Raw genomic sequence first — 21,410 nt, forward strand, 5'->3', positions numbered from 1 at the left:
ACTAACATTCTTTATGCCATGTGGTGCAGACAAAAAGTTTAATTAAAAAAATTGCACTATTATCACCTACCTCAAACGCCGTGACTGTTGCAGGGGGGCCGGGGTCCAAGGTGCTTGGGGAAAAGAGACTAAGCTGAAAAAGTTACTTACACTGATTTTAATTACTGATAATTTCAATTTAGATAGATTACTTTGTCTCACACACACTTACTGGAATTCCTGTGCATTTTTAAAAAATGTATTTATTATTTATTTGGGCTTGCCACGTGGCATGTGGGATATTAGTTCCTGGACCAGAGGTCAAACCTATGCCCCCTGCAGAGGAAGTGCGGAGTCTTAACCACTGGATCACCAGAAGTCCCCTGTCCTGTGCATTTTTAAAGGCACCTACTATTGACAAGCAGTCACCCAAAAGATGACATGATTGCAATGAAACTTCCAGACACTCTCTGGTGTAGTAGGAGAATTGCACAGGCTCTGTTCTCTGACATAGTGGGTTTAAAGTCTGGATCAACCATTCGTTAGTTATATAACCTTAGACAAGTTACATATTCCACATTTCTGTCCTTTCAAAGGATAATTATAGTCCCGTTTTATAGGAATATTTCCTGTATTAAGTGAGATAATATACATGAAGCACCAGGCACTATACCTGACACATAACAGGAGTCCTTTAATAGTAGACGATTATTTAAATGTAAAGATCTCCCAAGATGTAAAGGCCATGGGGTCATAAAGAGTCAGACACAACTGAGCGACTGAACTGAACTAAAAGGTCTCCCAGTCAGTAATTCCCAAACACTACCTCACAGATAATCATTATCTGTTGCTGCTGCTAAGTTGCTGCAGTAGTGTCCGACTCTGTGCGACACCATAGACGGCAGCCCACCAGGCTCCGCTGTCCACAGGATTCTTTTTTTTTTTTTTTACATAGTGAAAACTTCTATATTTTGAATTAGCCAGCTGTACTCAGTTTAGATGATCCCAATTTTGTTGGCAACATCCAAAAAAAAAAAAAACAAAACATCCAAAGCATCAAAGTCAGGAGCCAGTTGAACATATGCCTTCTTCTCTCCATCAGGCCTGATCAGAGTATTGACCTCAGCCACGTCAATATCATAGAGCTTCTTCACAGCCTGTTTAATTTGGTGATTGTTGGCCTTAACATCCACGATGAACACCAGTGTGTTGTTGTCTTCTATCTTCTTCATGGCTGACTCGGTGGTGAGGGGGAATTTGATGATGGCATAGTGGTCGTTTGTTTCTCCTAGGGGCGCTCTTCCGAGGATATTTGGGCTGCCTCCTGAGCCGCAGTGTTTTGGACCGCCGGAAGGTGGGTGACGTCCGGCTATTCTTTATCTTGTGGCTGTGGACACTTTTCAACACTGCTTTCTTGGCCTTCAAAGCCTTTGCTTTGGCTTCAGCTTTAGGAGGGGCAGGGGCTTCCTTCTTCGCCTTCAGCGCCATCTTCATGAAAAGGGTCCCACAGGATTCTTTTTTTTTTTTTTTCCACAGGATTCTTTAGGCAAGAATACTGGAGTGGGTTGCCATTTCCTTCTCCAGCAGGAAAGATACTGAAAGTCTGAAAGTTACTTCAGGTCTCATGATCCACGTGGGAACGAGAACCCGGAGTTCCAGTAACAGGTTTTTCAGGATATTTGCTTTCAAAAAGTATCCACCCCATTCCACTGCCCTCAGCCAGCCGTGCAATACCTGCGCCCCTCCCAGCCTTCCCACACCCCTCAACAAAGAGAGCGGCCATTTCTCACGCCTCCTGTGGCTCATTCCCATTATTTTGCTCTAAAAGCTTCTGAAGTTTTCAGGTGGAAACACTTGAAAGCAAACTTCATGCTCGTATTTCTAATCCCCAAGAGGCTCACCATTCTCTTTGCCCACTTTTCACATTTCCTGGGTCCAGGCGACATTGTGAAGGTAAGCGCTGTCTCCACACCCAACAGAGTCTGATAGAGGGTTAGGAGGCAGCCAAAGTAGTCTCTTTGTTTCTATTCCAAGATAAATAACTTTTTCAAAGCATTTGCATTTTCAAAAGGTCAATGGTGGTAGGATTATAGGTATTTGGCATTTTTAAAATGACTTTCTGAATTTTCCTAATTATCTCTGACTATGTATTATCTTTACTATAAGATTCTTTCGGACCATCTGTAATTACAAAAGCATTTTGTGCTCAATGCAGAAAACTTGGGAAACATAAAGGAAAAAGAAAAGTCCCCTTAATGACATCATGTAAAGATAACAGCTGTCAACATTTTGGCATATGTCTTTCCAGACTTCTCTCTGCAGAGATGCTTCATTTTTGTGATCTGGAAAGAAAAGTAAACATTTAAGAGACAAAGCCTTGAGTCTTTAGTCTTCAATTTATTTCTGTTTTTAAACAGCATCTAACAGCTTGGAAAAGTCCCTAACAGCAAGGGCCTGCCCCATGCACTCCCAGAAGCTCCCCTAGTCAGGGCTGGGGTCCAGGCTCCAGTTACTCCCCTTCAGCCACACCAGTCACCAGGCCTATTTTTTCTCCATCTCTGGAGATATGGAACAGAAGAGGGTCTCCAGTTAGAGGCAAAGTTGGAACTAAGGGATGCTGCACGGAAGGACTGGACTGAGACACAGCTGCCTTTGTTAGTCTTGGGATATTTTGGGATATGGTAGCATGCTCAGACAGGAGGGCGTGAAGAGGGGCTCCTGGACTCCTCTCTGGCCTCATTCGTTCCTGGGCAAGCCGCACAGCACCCCTTCCTCTTGCCCAGCTCCTCAGTGCACAGGCTTCAAAAGCTGGGCAAAGGATGGCCCATGTCATTAAGCATTCCTGGTCGTGATCTGCTCAGCTTCTCTTTACTCCTGACATAGACAGGATGGGTAACCGGGAAGGTGACAACGATTCAGACCTGAGTGTCCCACTACCTCACGCTACAGAGCTCGGGACCCGTCTGTACCAATCCCTTACCAATTCTCACCTAAAGGGGAATAATACAAGGGCATCTCTTTGTGAGGAGGGGCAAACCTGGGCATTTAAACCCCAAGCACAGGCACAGATGGGCCCCCAGGCCAGAGACGCCTCAATGCATGCACTGAAGCAGCAGGGCCGCTCAGCTAGGAGAGTAGGGGCCCCAACTTCTCTCCACACCCATGGTAACCATGGAAACATAACCACCCCCTCTGCCAGCTGCCTGCGTTTAGACAACCAGGCCTGGCCCACCTCCACCCAGCAGAGGCCTGAACTGATGCCAGGCCAGCCACAGAGTTTTGAAGGAAGAACTGGGATTGGGTGATGTGGTCAGTCCAGGCTTCCAGCACAGCTCAGGAGGGCTACCACAGGAGCCTCCATGCCTTGCCGCCTGGGCTGGGGTCAGACGGGGCTTAGTCAGCCAGCACAGCGGCCGGCAGAGCCAGCCACGTGGCCCCGGATGCCCTTGGCCTGTGGGCTAACAGCTACTGTGGGGCAGTAGCCCTTGCTGCAGCAGCAGCAGCCTCTGAGACTCACTGACGGGACTCTCTGGCTGCTGCTGCCCCTGCCCAGGCCGCTCAGCCAGCTCCCCGGGGCTGAGGATGTACCGATAGTCACTGGGGGTGCCCCCCACGGCCCCCAGGCCACTGCCATCCCCCGCCCCGCTGCTGGCCTGGTCCCCGCCAGGCAGCTCCAGGTCGCCTCCCTCAGTAGGCTCCTGGGCCCCATCAAGGTTGATGTACAAAGGATCCTGGCTGGCGGACAGTACAGACAGGCGGCCCAGGACCGTCTCCAACTCCATTCGCAGACACGTGAAGCTTGGGCGCTGCTTGGGGTCGGCGCTCCAGCATTGGTACATGAGCTCATACCTGGGACAGAGAAGGGTGAGGGGAGGGAGTGAGGTGCCAGAGAAAGGGGAAGAAGGGTCCTCCTCTCAAAAGCAGAGGCCCCTTTATTATATAAAACCACAATTTAAAAAGATGTGATTGTGGAAGTTCCCTGGTGGCCTAGTGGTTAGGATTCTGGCTTTCGCTGCTGTGGCCCAGATTCAATCCCTGGTCAAGAAACTAAGATCCTGCAAGCCACATGGCAAGGTCGAATATACATAAATTGAACTCTGTGTGTCTGGCACTATTTACTGGCACTACGGGTTTACTGTGTATCTGGCACTATTCTAAGTATTTTACATTTATTACTAATTCTCACAATATTATGAAATAAGTGATTTCTACTCTACCAATGTTCAAAAAAAGGCACAGAGAGGTTAAGAACGTTGACTAAGGTCACACAGGTAGAAAGTGATGAGACCAGGTCGGTAGAGTCTAGAATCCCTTTTCTGCTGTTTTGGGAGGGGGTAGTAGGAGTGTTTTTGTCCTGTGAAACACAGCCAGGAGTCAGGGTTATTTGGTGGGGGGGAGTGAGATTTGAGCATTCACCCTTTGTCCTAAATCCTCATCCATTCAGGGGGACTTAAATCCTCATTATTCATGGACACCTTTGAGAATCAGAAAAGCTTCCAGCCCCTTCCCTGGCAGCAACATTTTTTCTGTACAACTTTAGGAGCCTTATAGATTCCCTGAGGTCTTATTCCTATTCCCAGGGAATGCCTCATGCTGAAGGAAAAAAAAATCTAACAGGAAGGGGCTGAGACCAGCTCTAGTCAGAGCAAATGCCTGACTTTCTTGCCTGTGCCCACAATAAAAGGCCCAAACACTCCCCACATACCAGGCCTCCTGACAGGGGCCTCCAATGATGGGGGGAAAATCATGCCAGACACTGAATAGGTCGTGGGAATGGTCCAGGCCATGGCTATGTGGCTGGGCTGGGATATACTGTCAAGGCCGTGCCAGGAGCCAACTGGCGCCTGTCCATGGGCTGCCTGGTGGGAGGCCAGCGCCTGCCCACCCCCTACTAACAACACTAACTTCAGTCCTGAATGACACTAAGCCAGGGCCTGGTCCCCACTGCCCAGCAGAGCCTCTGTGGCTTCAGAGGCCCGGGCAGGCTGCAGCCACTGGGAGACCTGAATTTTCTGACTCCCTGAGCTCTGTTGAGGGGGAAGCCCTGGTTTGTGCATTCAGGTTTCCCTCTCTCCCACAGTCCAGCCTCAGGGTCCTTCAAAGCCCCTACCCTAGAGGAAAGAGGATCCTACCACTCAGGCTGTCTTCCTCTGCCTGTCTCCATTCTTGGACCTCTGGAGGTCCAACCCCAGAGCAGGAAATAGGTTTGTAGCCTCCCATCTCCTAGTACTAGTGCAAAGGTCCTCTGGGGGCCCAGGGAATCTCTGGCTTGCATGGCGTAAGGGAAAAATACTAGAACAGACAAGTCATGGTGGGGGTCACGTTTAATAGGCACATTCTAAAATCACATAGATCTAGGTTCAAGTCTCAACTTATTCACTTAATAGCTGTGTGACATGGGTCGTGTTACCTAACCTCTTTAATCCTAATTCCTCATCTACAAAATGGGGATAATAATAGTCTTTTCCTCATAGGGTTAGAGGAGGATTACCTGAAAGAATGCCTGTGAAGTAGCCAGTTGATGTTAGCGATACTGTATTCCAGTCACAAGGGGTTCATGACTCTCCCCTGAGCAGCAAGTGTATCATCATCCCGCCCCACTCCCAAGGGCTCCAGGCTTCCAGAAAGGAGGGAAGACAGTGCCCTTCTCCCCGGGATTGCAATCTGTTATCTTAGGTCTCTCCACTCCCCCAGAGGAGAGGCCCAGATAAGAAAGGAACCCAACCTCCCGCCCCCAGCACCCCCTCCCTGTCAAGCAAGGAATGCGATGGAGCAGCAGTTTTTCCCAGCCCCCATGGAGCACTCCTGGAGGGGGAGGGAGCGCTCAGCTTTGGAGAAGGAGTCCGGGTGGAGAACGGTAACAGGGGAACCTGCACTGTTGCTCAACCCTGGACCTTCTGCCCCTGGGGGGGGATTCCTGGTTCTCCCCGGAATCTGGAGAAAATGAGCAATAGGTAAAGACTGGAGGAAGAACTATAGGATGATAAAGGAGGAGAGAAAGAAAACAGGAGTCATGGATGAAAAACAAAGTTCGTGGTAGAAGTCAGACTCCCCTCTAATGACAAGGATATTCCCACAAAAGTTCAGTAGAGGATCGCAGCCCCCACCAGGACACAGCAGGTGTGGTGGTAGCCATCAGCTGAAACCCCAAACACCCGTTCCCTCCCAGAATCCCCTTCCTGGGGCACTCACACGTCTTCCATACACTCTGGAGGCTGTTTCAGGCGGTTCCCGCCGATGAGGTAGTTGTAAATCTCAGCGTTCTCGATGCCAGCATATGGCGTCTGCCCACGAGTCATGATCTCCCACATGGTCACGCCGAAGGCCCACTGGGACAGAATTGAGGTTGGAGGGGACGTGTCACTAGGCTTCCTAAGCCAGGCAGTCTCAAAGAAAGCACATCTTGGGGCTCAGGGGCCTCAGGATGGGACAGCCAGAGCCCAGAGGGCCGAGTGGGCTAAGCCCTCGGAGGGGCTACAGGTCCACCCACACACTAACCACAGCACTGCTACCACCACCTGCTCACCACATCACTGTGCACAGTATACAGGTTGTCAGCCAGGCTCTCCAGGGCCAGCCACTTGACAGGCAGTTTGGAGGCACAGCCCTGACGATAGTAGTCCCCACTATAGATCTTCCGGGAGAGTCCGAAGTCAGCCACGCACACCGTCATGTCTTCTGCCAGCCTGGGAGGGGTTGGAGCATGGGGTCAGGCTTCCACCAGGCCGCAGCCTTACTAAATCCAGGGTGTCTTTGTACCCAAGCCATCTCCTCACAGAGCAGATACTGTCCTAGGCGGGGGCTAGTTCTTCCTGGTACTGCTTCCTGCCTCCCACCCAAACCCTCCAGAATTCACATACATGCAGTTCCGAGCAGCCAGGTCTCGGTGGATAAAGTTCCGGGAGCTCAGATACTCCATGCCACAGGCAATGTCCACCATGAACCGGACCAGGGTCTGCAGCGGCAGATTCTGGTGAGCAGACAGGACAGCACGCTCAGGACAGACCTAGCCAGGGCAGGAGGAGTGGGATTCCCTGACCAGGAAACCTAACAACTGTCCTCAGAGTCGCTGAAAGGAAGAGGGTGGAGGGGCTTCCCAGTGCAAGGAAGCTTTGGCAAACCTGAGGGAGAGCACCCAAAAGTCAAGAATGTCCCAATCTGGGGCCCCACGGGGCTCCTCTCCCAGGGAGGGGCCTGGCCAAGCCTCAATTCCCAGTGGGGACTTGTGAAGGAGAAGGAAGCCTGTCAGCAATAAAGGTCAGGCTTAGAGCCTACTTTCTCCCAACCTCCTCAAATGGCCCTGCCCACCAAGCCAACCTCTCTCCCAGGGTTTCTAAGCCTTTCCAACTCCTGGCCACTCCCACCCCAGGCACTCACAAAGGGGTTCTCGCCAATCCGGGAGGCGAGCAGGAAGGCGTGCAGGTCCCCATGCTTCATGAAAGGCAGGATGACCATGGGGATGGGGAGACGGCCTTTGGCCCTGCTCCGGAGGCTCACCCCTGGGGACAAGGGACAGTTCAAGCATCTGTGTGGGTCCCCACCTGCTGGTCCTACCTCTAGCCCTGGCTCTGCTACCTCTCTCCCCATAAGTTCCACACTGGCCAGGTGACTCTCCAAGAGTCATTCTGGCTGCTCCTGAATCTCTGGAGCATCTTCTCTGTCTCCTCCTCCTGTTTACACAAGCAGTCTTCACGGTACAGGGTCTGGAAACTGAGCTCCTTACCTGGAGCCTGATCAGATTTCAGCCACGCCCCTCCTTGCTATTTTGGTGTCTGCTTACTCACAGGGCAAGTCTGAGCTTCACCCCCCAGGCTGCCCTGGCACCTTGGGAGAGCACAGTTTTAGCCTCATTTTACATTTACCTCCCCCAAGAAGGGACTCACCAACAAGCTTGGCCACGTGTGGGTGGTCAAACTCCTTCATGCAAGCCGCTTCCCTGAGGAACTCTTCAATGTCGCTTGAGGCAATGATGTCAGCTGGGAGAAAAGGAGGGAGGGAAGGAGGGAGACGTGACCACCGTGGGCGCGGGGAAACAGTCTGGTCATGAGCAGGAGGAAACCCCACAGGCTGGTCTGTCCAACATCTCCACTCGCTCATGCTTTCTCTTTGGTTTGGACAGCCAAACCACTCAACCAGCCACAGCTTTAGTTACCCCGAGTGAAAGCAGAGGACAGAGGCCGGGGCACCAAGGAGTGTGGGTGTATGCCTGTGAATTATTCACGTGGCAGAGAGCATCCCAGTTAGTGCTGACTAACACATCTTGGAAAGTCTCAGGGCCCAGCAGAGCCTGCTTCAGAATCAGCCCCCTTTCACCTTCCCAAATGACACCCTCACTCCACTATAGTAATATTCTCCACTCACCTTTCAGCATCTTTACAGCCACTTTCACAAAGGAGCCATCCTCCTGCTTCAATTGGGCCTCCCGCACTGAACCAAACTCTCCTAGGAACCGATCCAAACAATGGTGAGTCCCCTTGGCCTCCTGCCCGCCCACCCACCTCCCCAGTGACCCTTCACAGGGACACAGTATCACTTTCTGGGGCCACTGAAGGAGGCTCCCTCATTCATAGCAAAGCAAAGTAAGCTAGGAGTGATGACACCTCAGCCTTTCTCGACCCCAGCCTCCCTTCCCCTAAACATCCAGCAGCCAGGAGTTTATAAGCACATCCTGTTCACAGGAGCTGACCTACATCCACAGCCCCAGAGTGACATGGAAGCAACCAGAAACACCCAGCCCCAGCAGCTCACGCCAGCCCTGCTCAGCCCCACACACCTTTGCCCAACATCCGGCCCAGGGTGAACTGCTGCTCCGGGATGAGTACATCCTCCAGTTTGTCCTTCAGCTCGTCACTGATGCCCAAACTGTCCACTGTGAGGAGGCGGCCATAAGAAAGTGCAGGGACCTCTCTGGTCCTGATCCAAAACTCAGTCTGCCTCCTCTACCCCAGATGCCACCCTCAAAGGAGAGGGGAGCTTTATTTAGCTCCCCCACAGCTGGGCCGGTGACCTCTGTCAGGATAGGTCTACATGTCTTTTCCATGGTGTGCCTAGGACTCAGCAAGGTTCAGACCTATTGGTCAAATCAGTAAAAGAAAGGCAGGTGTGGGTTCAAGAAAGCCCATTCCTTCCTCATATGACTCCCCACCACTCACTCACGTGTGGCCTCGATGCGCTCAGGCCTTTCCCGATTGAAGGACCGTGCTGCCCGGAAGTGAACTGCTGGCTCCCCCCGGGCCATGACGCTGTCAAAGGCTTGCCTAAAAGGAGACCCAGGACTTGGAGTCAGCTCCAAGGTCTTCAGTCAGTGCCTGCCTCTCTCTCCACGTCCCCAGCCCTTACCCAAACCGTGTCTCCTTCCTCCTCTTTCGAAGCAGGATGAGGGCCAGGGCAGCAGCTGTCACCAGGGCTGTCAGCACACCCAGGGCCACAGGCACCCAGGATGTGCGGCTGTGGGGAGCACCCTGCTGGCCTGCGGGAGACAGGGACAGTAGCACCAGCTAGGCTGATACTGCAGAGGCCCTTTAGAATTTTTAAATGATGGGTCACTGAGCCTGATCCAATGGCTCCTCTCAGTCAGGAGCAGGGTGGAAAGAGACTCCAAAGGAAGACCCAAGAGCTCCTACTCTGTCAGCCACAGGCCCTGGCTGTTGGGACCTACAGTGTGACCAGGCATTTCTATGCTAACTTGCATGGCATGGGGGTGGAGGATGAGATACAACCCTGGCCTCAAGTGCTTGACTCTGAGTCTTCAGGCCTCTTAGGAGGGAAGGTGCTGCCAATCTCCTCCCATAAGTCCAGGTTGCCCTGAAAAGCCTCAATCCCATGACCCCTTCCCCTTATAGGCCTTACCTGCATGGTCATGAGAAGAGACCACCAGTGGCTGACTCCAGGGCCCACAACCAACTGCATTGGCGACACACACACGCACAGTCAGGTCCTTCTGGGGATCCCAGCCTGTCAGGTTGGCCCTGGTCCCCTCCACTGTCAGCTCACCCTGTAGCCAGGAAAAGCCCCCATCCCACACTGAGCCTGAGGAAAAAGGCTCCAGCTGGGTGGCGCCTGAAGGCAGAAAAAGATCTCACTAGGAACATGGGCGGCTAGGAACACTGTGGGTTCAGGGGATGCAGGGACACAACCTTCTGGGAGTCATCACATTCCTGCTGCAGGCTGCAGAGGCCTCTCCTGAACACAAACAAGGCTCAGTCTGAGAAAGCAGGGGTGGGGGATGGGAGGGAACTGAGGGGTGGAAGAGGATAAGAAGGCCTTATCTGTGTCCTCCCCCGGTTTGTGCAGGAATGTACTTCCTGCTTAACTTTCAAAGTGGACACTGGAAGCAGTCTTAACAGGAGATGGACTCCAATGAACAATGCAGCCTGCAGAAGAGGGCAGGTTGGCGTAGACTCCCAGAGGTGGTGGAAGGCCCACCACCGCCCCCGGGCTCACCAAGGACTGCTAACCTGAATCTTGAAGGGCCTCGGAGCCCTGATGGCTGACTCTAGTGCACTTGGAGAGCGGAAGTTTCCCTTACCTGGGTACCATTGTCTTGAGCCCAGGACACTTTATAGGGTCCCAGGGGGCCTTCTGAAGGACCCTCAGGGATCACTTCTTCCCACTCCAGGATGAGGCCAGAGTCTGTGCGGATGGCACGGAGGTTCTGGGGAGCGCTGGCTGGGGCTGTTCCCAAAGAGAGAAGCTTGCTAAGAGCCCTGCCCTGCCTGCGCACAGTCACTAGCCCACGTGGGCCTTCGGAACCAGCTCCATAGAACTAAACTGCTCAGAGAGCAACAGGTGGGGGAACAGTTTGTCTGCCGTTGCTGACTGCTATCACCCACAGTCCTGGGGAGCAGGGGTGAGCAATGGCAAGGCCCAGACCATCCCAGCGAGGCAGGGTATTGCTCTTCATCACCTTGGTTGCTCCTCAGTGGCATCCTTCACTCTCCCCTCCTCACAGCCCTGCAGCCTCCTTGCAATTGCTAGGAACTCCACACATGTTTGTGCTATAGGGTCACTACGCCCTCTTTCTGCAGGGATTTCCCCCCAAATATGGGTCCTTCCATATCATTCAGACCTCAGATCTCTGTATCCAGGTATTCCTGGAGCCCCCTAGGGCACTCTTTACCACCATACTATCCAATCTTCTGCTTGTCTGCTCCACCCACTAGAACTAGAGCTGCTGGATGGGGCTGGATTTATCCAGTTCACAGGTAAGCAGCAGGCATTCAGTGAAGTGCTAGCTGACTGTTGTATGATCCCCCCTCTCAGGTAGCCCTCTTTCAATCAACTCCATTCAGAACTAGAGCTGACACTGCCCCACCCCTGCTCATCCCTGCCCAGGCACTCTGCTCTGTAAGTCCTTTACCTAGACCCTTTGTCCGAAAGGGCACCCAGTCAGCATATGGAGAGGGCCCCAAGGCATTGGCACAGCGAACCCTGAGGCTGTAGTTGGTGGCGGGTGTCAGGTCCCGAAGCAGGCAGGTAAAAGGTGGCACGGGGACCATGACAGCCAGAACCTCCCAGTCTCCTGGGGCCTGAGTCACCTACAGAATAGCAGAAAATCAATGATGTAAGGAGGGAGGTTTCTTAGGCATGGGAGATGAGGTGGAAGGTAGGATAGGTATGGATATGATTGGGGGCTTTAATCTATGCCTCTTCAAGTCTATCAGTGGAGTAACCGAGACATGGAAGCAACCTAATGTCCACCAACAGATGGATGGATAAAGAAGATGTGGTATGTGTATACATACATACATACATACACAAACACACACACACACACACACACACACACCCCAAGGGAATATTACTCAGCCATAAAAAAGGAAATGATGCCATCTGCAGCAACATGGATGGACCTAGAGATTATCATACTAAGCGAAACAAGTCAGAAAAAGAAAGACAAACACCATATGATATCACTTACACGTGGAATCTAAAATACAACAAAAATGAATATATATGTGAAGCAGAAGCAGACTCACAGACATAAAGAACCAACTTGTGGTTGCCAAGGCGGGGGGTGGGGGAGAAGGAAGGATTGGGAGTTGGGGATTAGCAGATGCAAATCAGTATACATAGGATGGGCAAACAATAGGACCTACTCAAGGAACTATATTCAATGTCCTGTGATAAATCGTAATGGAAAATGAAGAACATATATATCTATAACTGAATCACTTTGCTGTACTGCAGAAATTAACACAACACTGTAAGTCAACTATACTTCAATTAAAAAAAACTATCAGCAGACATTTGCAAACCATCCCTTCCCACCTCCCCCACTGCACATTCCACACCTCTGCGCCTTTGCAAATTCTGTTCCCTTTGCTGGAAATGACCTGCTCTTCCTAATGAAGTCCAACTCATCCTTCAAGATTCAGTGCAAATATCATTCTCAAATACTCAGTAAAATTGATGCCCCTTTGGCTTGATGCATAATTACATTAGAGTGGATACCACTCTTTGTATCATTTGGCAAAAAAATTTGTTTACATTTCCATAAGTTGTTACAGAAGAACCCATACTTTTTGGCCAACCCAGTAACTGTTTAAATGCCAGCACAGAGTCTCAGAGCTTCTCAAGGGCAAAGTGCCTAGGAGCTTAAAGGCACCATGGCCTTCACCTTACACTTTGGGGACCCAGGAAAAGAGTACAAATGGGGAGATCCAGTGTACCGTATGACTAAACATTATGATTTCATATGATTTTAAATGTTAAAATCAGCTAACAAGCTATTAAGTAAAATAGTTTCTATCTTAATATACTGACAAACAAAGCTACAAAACAATCTGGAAGATCAGGTTTGCATTCATCTACATTTCTCTGAATCCTTGGAGTTCCAAGCCTGAATGAGATAGCACAAGAAGAGCCAGCCTCCATGCAAGGGTCTGCACCATGAGGGACATCATGTGCATGGGTGTGGACAGTGGCCTCCATACCCATTCCCCCTCAGATGGCTGTCCTTGGGGCTTAGGGGTGCATGTACCTCAGTGTGATCCATCCTTGGGAGGATGGAGCAGGGAAGAGCCCCATATCAGCCCCAGAAGTAGACAGATTTAAGAGCAGGGGGTGTCCTGGTGAGCTGGACGGGTATATTCCCTTGGCCCTATGTATTCCCTGCCCGGGGGTCAGAGGTGCAACCAAAGGAGGGCCACAGTGGGGTCCTCTAAAGGGGGGAACCCAGAGCAGGGCCCTTTGCTGCCCAGGAGAACTGCCTCAAACTGTTTCAAAGGCTCCCCTTAAATAGCTGTGGAGTGAACAGACAAAAATGAACGAGCTGGCACTGCCTCATTTCTAGATCACCTTACTTAGCCCTCCCACTCTCTAACGGCCAGGACCTCTTCTGGTCCGCTGTTCTCTGAGGCCTGAGTGGAGCACAAGAGTATAGGCATCAAATAAATCAAAGCTTTGGGGTTTTGCCCACATAAGTAAAACTCGTCCAGGGTATCCCCAGTCTACCAATCCGTTTTCTAGCCTGAAGAATGCACAGGTTGAACTGATCTGCCATCACTTGTTTGCCAGAGAACCCTATGTTAAAGGGCAATGGCCAGGGCTGTTCCTGGTAAGGGAACCTGGTAATGACACCTGAATAGCGGAGTCCAAGCCCCAAGGGCAAGACTAGGTAAATGTGATACCACTGTCAACCAAGTGCCACCAAGACAGCCAGAAGAAGGATGGCCAGGAGAGCCTGTCCCACCCTCTCAGCCTACCTGGACTGTACAGGATTGGATCAGGGCTCGGCCGTCAGCCCCCGGCATCCAGGCCACGCTAACGTTGCTGCTGGAGAGCTTCGTCACTGTGATGTTGAAGGGGGCTGCGGGCAGTGCTGCAGATGGGGACTTAGAGTCAGTGCCCAGGAAGGATAGAGAAAGGGAGAGAGTATGGGAGTCGAGCCATGAGTCCCTCCCTAGGGTCCCCCCACCAAAATGATGGCCACTCAGCACTCCCAGGACCACAGTGATACAGAAGCCAAGCAACTAGTAGCAGACAGCTGCTCATACCTGGGAGAGGGCCTAGGCTGTGGAGATAAGGTCGCCTCTCCCTAAATCAAGAGCCCTGTCTAATCAAGGAATAGGATAAGACAGTGGATGCGTGGGGGACACAGTATCTCAGCCTGGGGAAATAATGTGAGAGGCAACAGGCCCTGCAGCCACAGCCCATTCCTGAGCATACATCAGCTCTCTCTCTGCCTCTGTACCACTCCCACTGTGCACAGCAGCCCTCTGGGTCTCTACCATCCTGCTAGGCTGTTTCTCCCACCCCCATTCCCTCCACAGGGGCTGGAGAAGCAAGATTGGGCATGAGCCTTGACCATCTCCTGCAAGCTCCCTCCCTCCTTCCCTCCCAAGGACTCTGCTCCGAGCTGGGAAATCTGCTGTGACGTCAGGTTTCTATTCTCATCGCAGCCGTGGCAGGGTCTCAGGTGCTCCCACTAGGAATGGAGCTATGCCAATTAACCCCTCATCCCCCAGATCCCAGCAGGACCGAGGTGAGCTGGAACACCAAACAATTCTCACTTCACCCACAGCCTGCAGAGAGGGCCTCTGCCTCACCGCCCCTCAGTTCCTGGGGTACTCCTACCTTGAAGATGAACAGTGGCGGTGCGAGAAGAGGCCAGGCCTTTTGGATTGTGAGCTTCACAGGAGAACACAGTGCTCTGGGTCACCCCTGGGGCCAGAAAACCTTAATTAGCATGCCCTGAGCATCAACTCCCACTCAGTCTGGGACTGGGGAAGGGGGATAGCCAGGCTCTGGGTCTGATTAGCTTAATACCCTCCAGCCAAAAGAAAGGGTTAAACCATAGGGACCGTGATATAAATTCCAAGGCTGGGGCTCTGTTTTCTCATCTCCTGAATGGCAGAGTTGTGAGAACCAACTGATGGAACATACGTAAAGTGCACAGTCAAACACTCGAGAAATGTGACATGTGACACCCCCCTCCCACCTCAATCCCATCTCTGGCAGACAGCACAAAGTTGCCTCCCTTTTCTGGTCACTCCTTTGCACATTCCAGAGAGCCCTTCTGTATTTGCTCTGTGCCAAAACATTGTTCTACTTGCAAATTATCTGCCTTTCAGTAGTTCTCTGCTCCTGATGGCACGAGTCTTGTCTCCCCAATTATACTAATTCCTAGGGGGCTGGACCCATGGCTTCTCTTTCTTTTGTATTCCCTAGATCCCCCGTGGTGCCTAGCACAGTGTGGTGTGTGGAGTAGGAGTTCAGTGAGTGCTTATTATCTAGCTGGCTGCCTGAGGGTCCCAACCACGGACTTCTAGAGAGAACTGAAACCAACCTCCCTTCTCATCTGCTCCAACACAGTGCCTCCCGAACGGGACCTGCCCTCACTTCCGACCGATCCTGCAGTTCATCTCTTTTCAAATTCCTAAGGGACTTGGCAGATCAGCGTCAGTCCCTCCCAACTTCCAGTACATGAGACCAAGCTCAGATGCCCATCTTTTTCGGCCAGTTCAAGCCTCAAGAAACAATACTTTGTTTCACACGTCAGCGAGCCTCACAAGGGCGTGAGGCGTGTGCCTGGGGATCTTGGGGTCCATGTGGATGTGCAGGCATGGCGGCTTTGGTTTAACTGTGTAGAGGCATGGCCAGATACAGTTGTTTGGGAAAGGTCTGGAGAGATTTTCTGGAAAGGGCCATTGGAAGAGTAGGCTCGTGTATCCATCTGTGCGCTGGCTCCCCCTTCCCCCTTTTCCTGCCCTGCCCCACACTATCCCCAACTCTGCAGCCTGAGACTTGTCTTCTAGACAAGTCTGCCAGACACTCCTCCCAGCTCTGCATGGGCTGGTTTCTGGCTCCTTCCCTTGGGAGGGGTGGGGGTGATGGGTGCCCTTGGTCCTACACGTTCACCTCCCAGGGCCAGCTATGCACGGCCTAGCCTGCTGTGAATGAAGGCAAGAGGCTCCAGCGTCTCCTTAAGCACACACAGCAGGCTCACCACAAATCAGCCCACTAGGCCAGTCTAGCACACCTGACTAATGAGCTTAGCAATGGTGCAGGTCACGTTCTCAGGCACTCCGGACACTCACAACAGCAGGCTTAGTGACTGAAGCAGGTTTGAACTCTGCCAGCCTCACCACCCTTGCTCAAAGCCCCTCCGGAGGCTGCTCACCTGTGACATTTAAAACGGAAGGAGAGGGAGCAGGTCCCCCAACCTGTGTGCCTCCTCTCCACCAGATAATGGTAACAGGTTCTGGGGGCCCCACGGCCTCACAAAACAGTTGGAAAGGGGCATTGGGCGGCACTGCCAGGTCTTTTGGCTCCACAGTGAAAAATGGCACACCTAGGGGTAAAAGGTAGGTAGGGAGTGAGCCTTGAGAGACAGATTCTCCCTTCTCTAACAGCCCTTCTCAAAGCCAGGAAAGAGGCAGACGGTGGGGAGCTGGGGGAGGGGCAACCGGAGGGGTAGTGGGCGGGCGCTTTAGCAGAGTTCTGCTGGCAAGCCCCAGATCCCATTCAGGGGCCTTTGTTACTTTGTTAGTCACTTTGTTTTCCTGGGCTCAACATCTCTGAGCTCCTGCAGCTGTGGAGCCTTCCTCCCCTCCCCCAGTCCTCCCCCTCCTGGCCTGGCCACTTGGCAGAAAAGGGTCTAGCCCTACATGGGTGCTCAAGGCTTGTTTGTCAGACAACTGGAACTCGACTGCACCCCATAGATGATGGGTCCTAGCCGTCCCCTTGGCTCTCAAATCCCCAGGTCTTGCATGTAGGGGCTGGGCCTCGAGTCTGGTGCAATCAGGTCAATCAGGTTGCAGAAGGCAGTGGGGCTGCCCAGATTCCACTGAGCTTCCTTGGGCATAGGTGTGGTCCTTAGCAGACAGCGCCTGCTCCAGGTCAACACGCCCACGTGGCTCTGCCTCCTCACCTTCTACTGTGAGCCACACTGGCTGGGAGGTCTCAGTTTCGTCGCCATCCTCCACCTGGCACCAGTACCGGCCCGCATCAGAGCGCTCCACTGACTTCAGGCTGTGGAAACAGGACACCGGGCCTCCCAGAGTCAAGGGGGGCAGCTCCGCTGGGCAGACTCAATGGGTTCAGCCTGCCCCCACTTCTGGAAGTATCCACAGGTGGCCGAATTAAAAAAAAAAAAACAAACCCACAGACCTCTGGGCATCAGCATTGCCCCCAGTTCCCAAATCCCATGAAAAGAACACAACATGCCCCCAGCCTGGCATCCCACACCCTCCCCCAGTCCTGCACCTGAGGAAGCCAATCCAGTGCTGCTCACTGACGGGGATGTACACCTGATCCATGCTGTGGATCACAGCCCCGTCCTTCACCCACTGTATCTCAGGCTCTTCCATCCCCTCCACACTGCAGTTGAGCTTCACTGGCTGTCCCTGAGACACCGTCAGCTTCACTGGGGCCCCCATGAGCTTCAGGCCTGAGAGGTGGAAAAGAGAATGTGTCATTCTGCTTGACAGGCACCCTGCGTCTGGAAATATCCCCCATCCTCTCCTAGCACCTAGTTTCTGTGTCAGAAGGCTCATTCCTAGCCAGTGGCCAAGGAAGCAGAGGCAGGACAGTGTGGGAAGGAAGGTGGCCTAACCAGGGCTGCGGGAAGGAACATGACAAGCTCTCCAGGCACCATTTCTACCACTGCCAAGTTCCTCCCAGCTGTAAGGAAGTTACCTGTTCCCCACACCTCCCTGCTGGGCAATGTTAAGTCGGGCCCAACCACCAAAAGGAAAGCAAGCCAGGCTGGAACAGCAGGGCGCCCTCATATCCTGGGGCAGGTACTGCCCTCGGAATCACTGCTGTACCCAGTCAGTGCAACAGGCAGCCAGCTCTCTACCCAAGGTGACAGCCCAGACCCTGCACTGCTGTTGGCATCCTCCTGCACCCATGCCTCTGGCAAATGTAAGGAGGAAGGGAAGGAGGGGGCGCTCCCCCGAAGTGGGGAACATATGGCTGCAAAACCACGTCAGATCAAACACATGGCAGCCTTCCTGGCAGCCGGCCGCTCTATTAATACCTGAACATGTGCAGGGGCGGGTGCTCGGAAGGTAGGAGGTAGAAGGGAAGGGAGGGGCCCTGAGTCCAAGACCCCTGAGCTACTGTCGCATCAACAGGGGGCCACCCTCGAGAAGACCACCTCTGAACACACACACACACACTCCTCCTGTGTGTTTTTAAGCAGTGAGGCAGAGAGGGGCAGGTGAACTATCCATATGACTGAAACCCAGTCCACCTTCTTCCTGCCCTCTGCTGTGTGATGCTAGGCAAATTTCTGAGCTCTCTGATCCTAAGATACACACACTCTTGCACTGCTCGTAAATACTTGTCACTATTTCCCTTCCTTTTCCTCCTTTGAAATGCTGATATGGCAGGGAGAGCTGTCTGAAAAGAAGGTACCTGCTCGGTGGGCTGCTGCTCTGCCCTATGTCACTTTCTACTCCCTTCACCTTCTCAGGACCAGTCACAGGGCAAAGAGGGGTAGCCTAACACCCCATACAGGACAGGCAGTCCCAGGGGTGTGTAGTGTGAACTTAGGAATCCCAGGTGCTGCAAGAAGCACTCTAGCCACTGGCAAATGCCTCAGTGGCTGTGTGGGAACACAAGGCTGAGCAAACACTAGCAACTCTGCCCCAGTCCATCATCTCCAACAAGCCTGGGTTTCAGGAAGCTCAGAGCAGGCACAGGGGCTAGAGTATGCCCAGGTGTTTTCTGTGACTGGGCGCTGTGAAAGCCCCTGTACCTACATGATGTAGGGGTCCTGTGGGTGCTCTGTCACTGCCCTAGTGGCTTCAGAGTGGACCTTCGCGTGTGGGGCGAGCAGACTGGGGTCCCCAGTACTGGGAGGGGAGAACAAACAACTCGGAACATCGAGGCGGGAAAAGCCAGTCCCCGACATCCCCCGCTGACCGCTCAGCTCTCAGCCCCACTCCTTTCCTTACAACCCCGCCAGAAGAGCCCGGACGCGAGAAAGTTGGGGGGGTGGGGGCCCCGACCCGAGATCCCGGGGCGAACCCACCGCGGAGCCCCCTTCCCCAGCCTCCGAGCCTCGGCCTTCCAGCTTGGAGCCCCCCGCTCGAATCTCCGGCCCGCCCAGGCCCCGGGCTCGCCCCGCTGCAGTCCCCGGGCTCCGATCCCCGCCGCGCCCCTCCGCAGCCGCCCGCTCTCCGCCGCCCCCCTGGCAGCCCTACCTGCGGCCGCGGGCTCGGGGAGCAGCAGACCCGCCAGACCCGCCAGCAGCAGCAGCGGCGGCGGCGGCGGCGGCGGCCGCGGCAGCGGCGGGAGCCCCGACCGCCCCATGCTCCGCCTCAGCGCCATCGGCGGCGACGCCGCACCATGCCCGGCCCGGCCCGCGAGCGACCAGGGAGGAGGGAGGAGAGGGAGGAGGGAGGGGGAGGAGGGCCGAGGGAGGGACGGGGCCGGCCCGGGGGGCGGCGCTGGGGCTGGGGCTCCGAGACCCGCGCCCGCTGCGAGTCGCCGCGGCGGCTGTCAGCCACGCGGGGTCCCCGGGGCCGCTCCTGGGCCACCGCGCTCCTTCCACAGCCGTCGCCGCCGTCGCCGCCGCCGCTGATTCATGTTCTTCTTGGAGCCGCCGCCTCCTCCCCGGCCCGCCCGCAGCTCGAGCTCGTACCGCCCCCCCGCGGAACCCCGGGCGGCTCGCTCCGAGCACCAACCTAGTAGCTGCCAGCCAGCCGGGCCTCCGGCCGACCTCCACCCACAGACCTCCGTAGCCCGGCCGGCACCCGCGGTCCCAGAGAATACCCCAGTGCAGAACCCAAGGACCTGGCTGGGTCCCCTAGATGGGCACCCCAGCCACGCCCCTCCTTTCCTTAAATACACCCCAGCATCTTTTCCAACCCAGCACTCTAGATCCTTCCCTCAAAACCTCCCTAAAAACCTCTACCACACCCCAACTTTTGTCCAGACTCTGATCACAGAACCCAGCACCCTCCTCTCAGGACAGAAAAATTCCCCTGGATACTTCCAACCATCAGGCCCTGAAATTGTGGTGACTCAGTGCTCCCCCCACAGGACCTACTAGCACACCTTCGTGCCTCATTCATGAGTTTTTCACCCAAATTCCCTGTATTCATATTCCACTTTCCACCCCTTTATCTCCAAGACCTTGGGCCTTGGGTCTTGAGTTCTGAGATCGCGGTAATCCTCTGGTTTTATCCGCTGTCGCCACTGTTTCACTACATAGGTTAAAGCCCAATGGCCCACATCTCTGGGGGACTGTCATTCTTCCTAGTTGCTCCCTCTGCTTCTAGCCCCCATCCCTCAGGATGTGATGTGAAAGTTGGCTGTGTTCTCACAATATCCAATAAAACATTAGCTATTATTAGTAGATTACCTTGCACATAGTAGGCACTCCATAAATAGACAGATGCTTGTTAAATGAATGAATAATTGCCTCAGAGCTTGGCTTGCCCCACCACAAGTAATCAAGAGGGTAGCTGTGTCCACAGACATCCTGTCTGGCCGATAAAGAGTTGGTTCCAAATCCATTTTACCAAATGTCCCCTTCCTTTTCCCCTTGCCTTTAGGGTTCCCCGGGGCCAGAACTACAGAGGGCAAGTCCCAGAAGTATTGGGTGGGGAGGAGGGACAAGCCACTCGTTTTCCCCTCTTCCTCACCTTCCATTTCCCTGAAGCCTCATTGGATCTTTCAAAGAATTCTCCTTCTGAGCAGCAGAGGCCTGCCTCTTCCTCCTCTTGGCTCCATCAATGCTTGTTTATTTATTATACTAATGAGAACAACAGCAGTTCTGGCGGCAGCCTCAGACCCAACTGGGGGCGCCCCCAGGCGGCAGTAGAGGGAAAGTGCTGTCAGAGTTGGATGGTGGGGGCCTGAGTGTCCGTTTATTAACTGAGAGATCAGGCAGCCTTCTGAGTCGCTGTGGGTCGGCTTTGGGACTCTTTCCTAAAGGAAAAGTCTAGATCCGTTCCAGAATCCACAGTTTCGGACCTCGCGCTGAGTCGGATCAGGGCAGGCAATAGTCTAGGGCTGAAGCCATATTCACCCGGGCCGCGGCTACTGCGGCAGCTCTGCACTTGAGCACTTGTCATTTCTCAAGGTCCTCTCCTCCCCAACTCTCCTCTCTGGAGGCGACTTCAAGTTTCCAATGAAAGGAAATTGTTGACTCTGGCTGACACTGGAAAGACCGCTCTTAGAGGATGTTGAACTTGGAGCCCAAACCTGGCCTTTTAACTTCCTCTTCTTCCCTATCCCAACCCTGCCCCCCATTATTTCCTGAACTCTGATGAGAATCCCAGTCCAAGGACCATCCTTGGCCACCAGGCAAAATGGGTTGCTGGAGCACATGCCTCTGCATTCTCCACTCACAGTCTTCATTTTCTTTCTTTTTTTTTTTTTTTGTTTGGCCACTCCAGGCCACACATGGGATCTTAGTTCCCCTACCAGGGACTGAACCCATGCCCCCTGCATTGGAAGCATGGAGTCTTAAC

At 53.5% G+C, this 21,410-nt stretch overlaps 1 protein-coding gene and 1 pseudogene across 2 annotated transcripts; both read right to left on the bottom strand.

The window, feature by feature from the left end:
• Positions 1–678: 678 nt before the first annotated feature.
• On the bottom strand, positions 679–2,241 carry LOC129563064 (large ribosomal subunit protein uL23 pseudogene; annotated as a pseudogene).
• Positions 2,242–2,356: 115 nt separating this feature from the next.
• TYRO3 (TYRO3 protein tyrosine kinase) lies at positions 2,357–19,459 on the bottom strand. Of its 2 annotated transcripts, none has more exons than XM_055436671.2 (19): positions 19,134–19,459; positions 17,188–17,371; positions 16,853–16,953; positions 16,103–16,273; positions 14,557–14,643; positions 13,686–13,801; positions 11,339–11,516; positions 10,508–10,653; positions 9,829–9,973; positions 9,319–9,448; positions 9,136–9,236; positions 8,753–8,848; positions 8,341–8,421; positions 7,863–7,955; positions 7,357–7,478; positions 6,840–6,985; positions 6,506–6,665; positions 6,172–6,308; positions 2,357–3,828 (listed from the first exon to the last, which is right to left on the bottom strand). In XM_055436671.2, exons 1-19 carry the CDS (start codon positions 19,258–19,260, stop codon positions 3,438–3,440), a joined length of 2,712 nt encoding a protein of 903 aa, XP_055292646.1. In that variant the 5' UTR covers positions 19,261–19,459; the 3' UTR covers positions 2,357–3,437. The 2 variants fall into 2 exon arrangements, with proteins under 2 accessions (XP_055292646.1, XP_055292647.1); XM_055436672.2 differs by having other exon boundaries at positions 6,840–6,949; positions 19,134–19,458.
• Positions 19,460–21,410: the final 1,951 nt, after the last annotated feature.

This window comes from Moschus berezovskii, chromosome 9, assembly GCF_049115385.1.
Source record: "Moschus berezovskii isolate FMDL1 chromosome 9, NW_MosBer_1.0, whole genome shotgun sequence".
Classification (NCBI taxonomy): Eukaryota; Metazoa; Chordata; class Mammalia; order Artiodactyla; family Moschidae; genus Moschus; species Moschus berezovskii.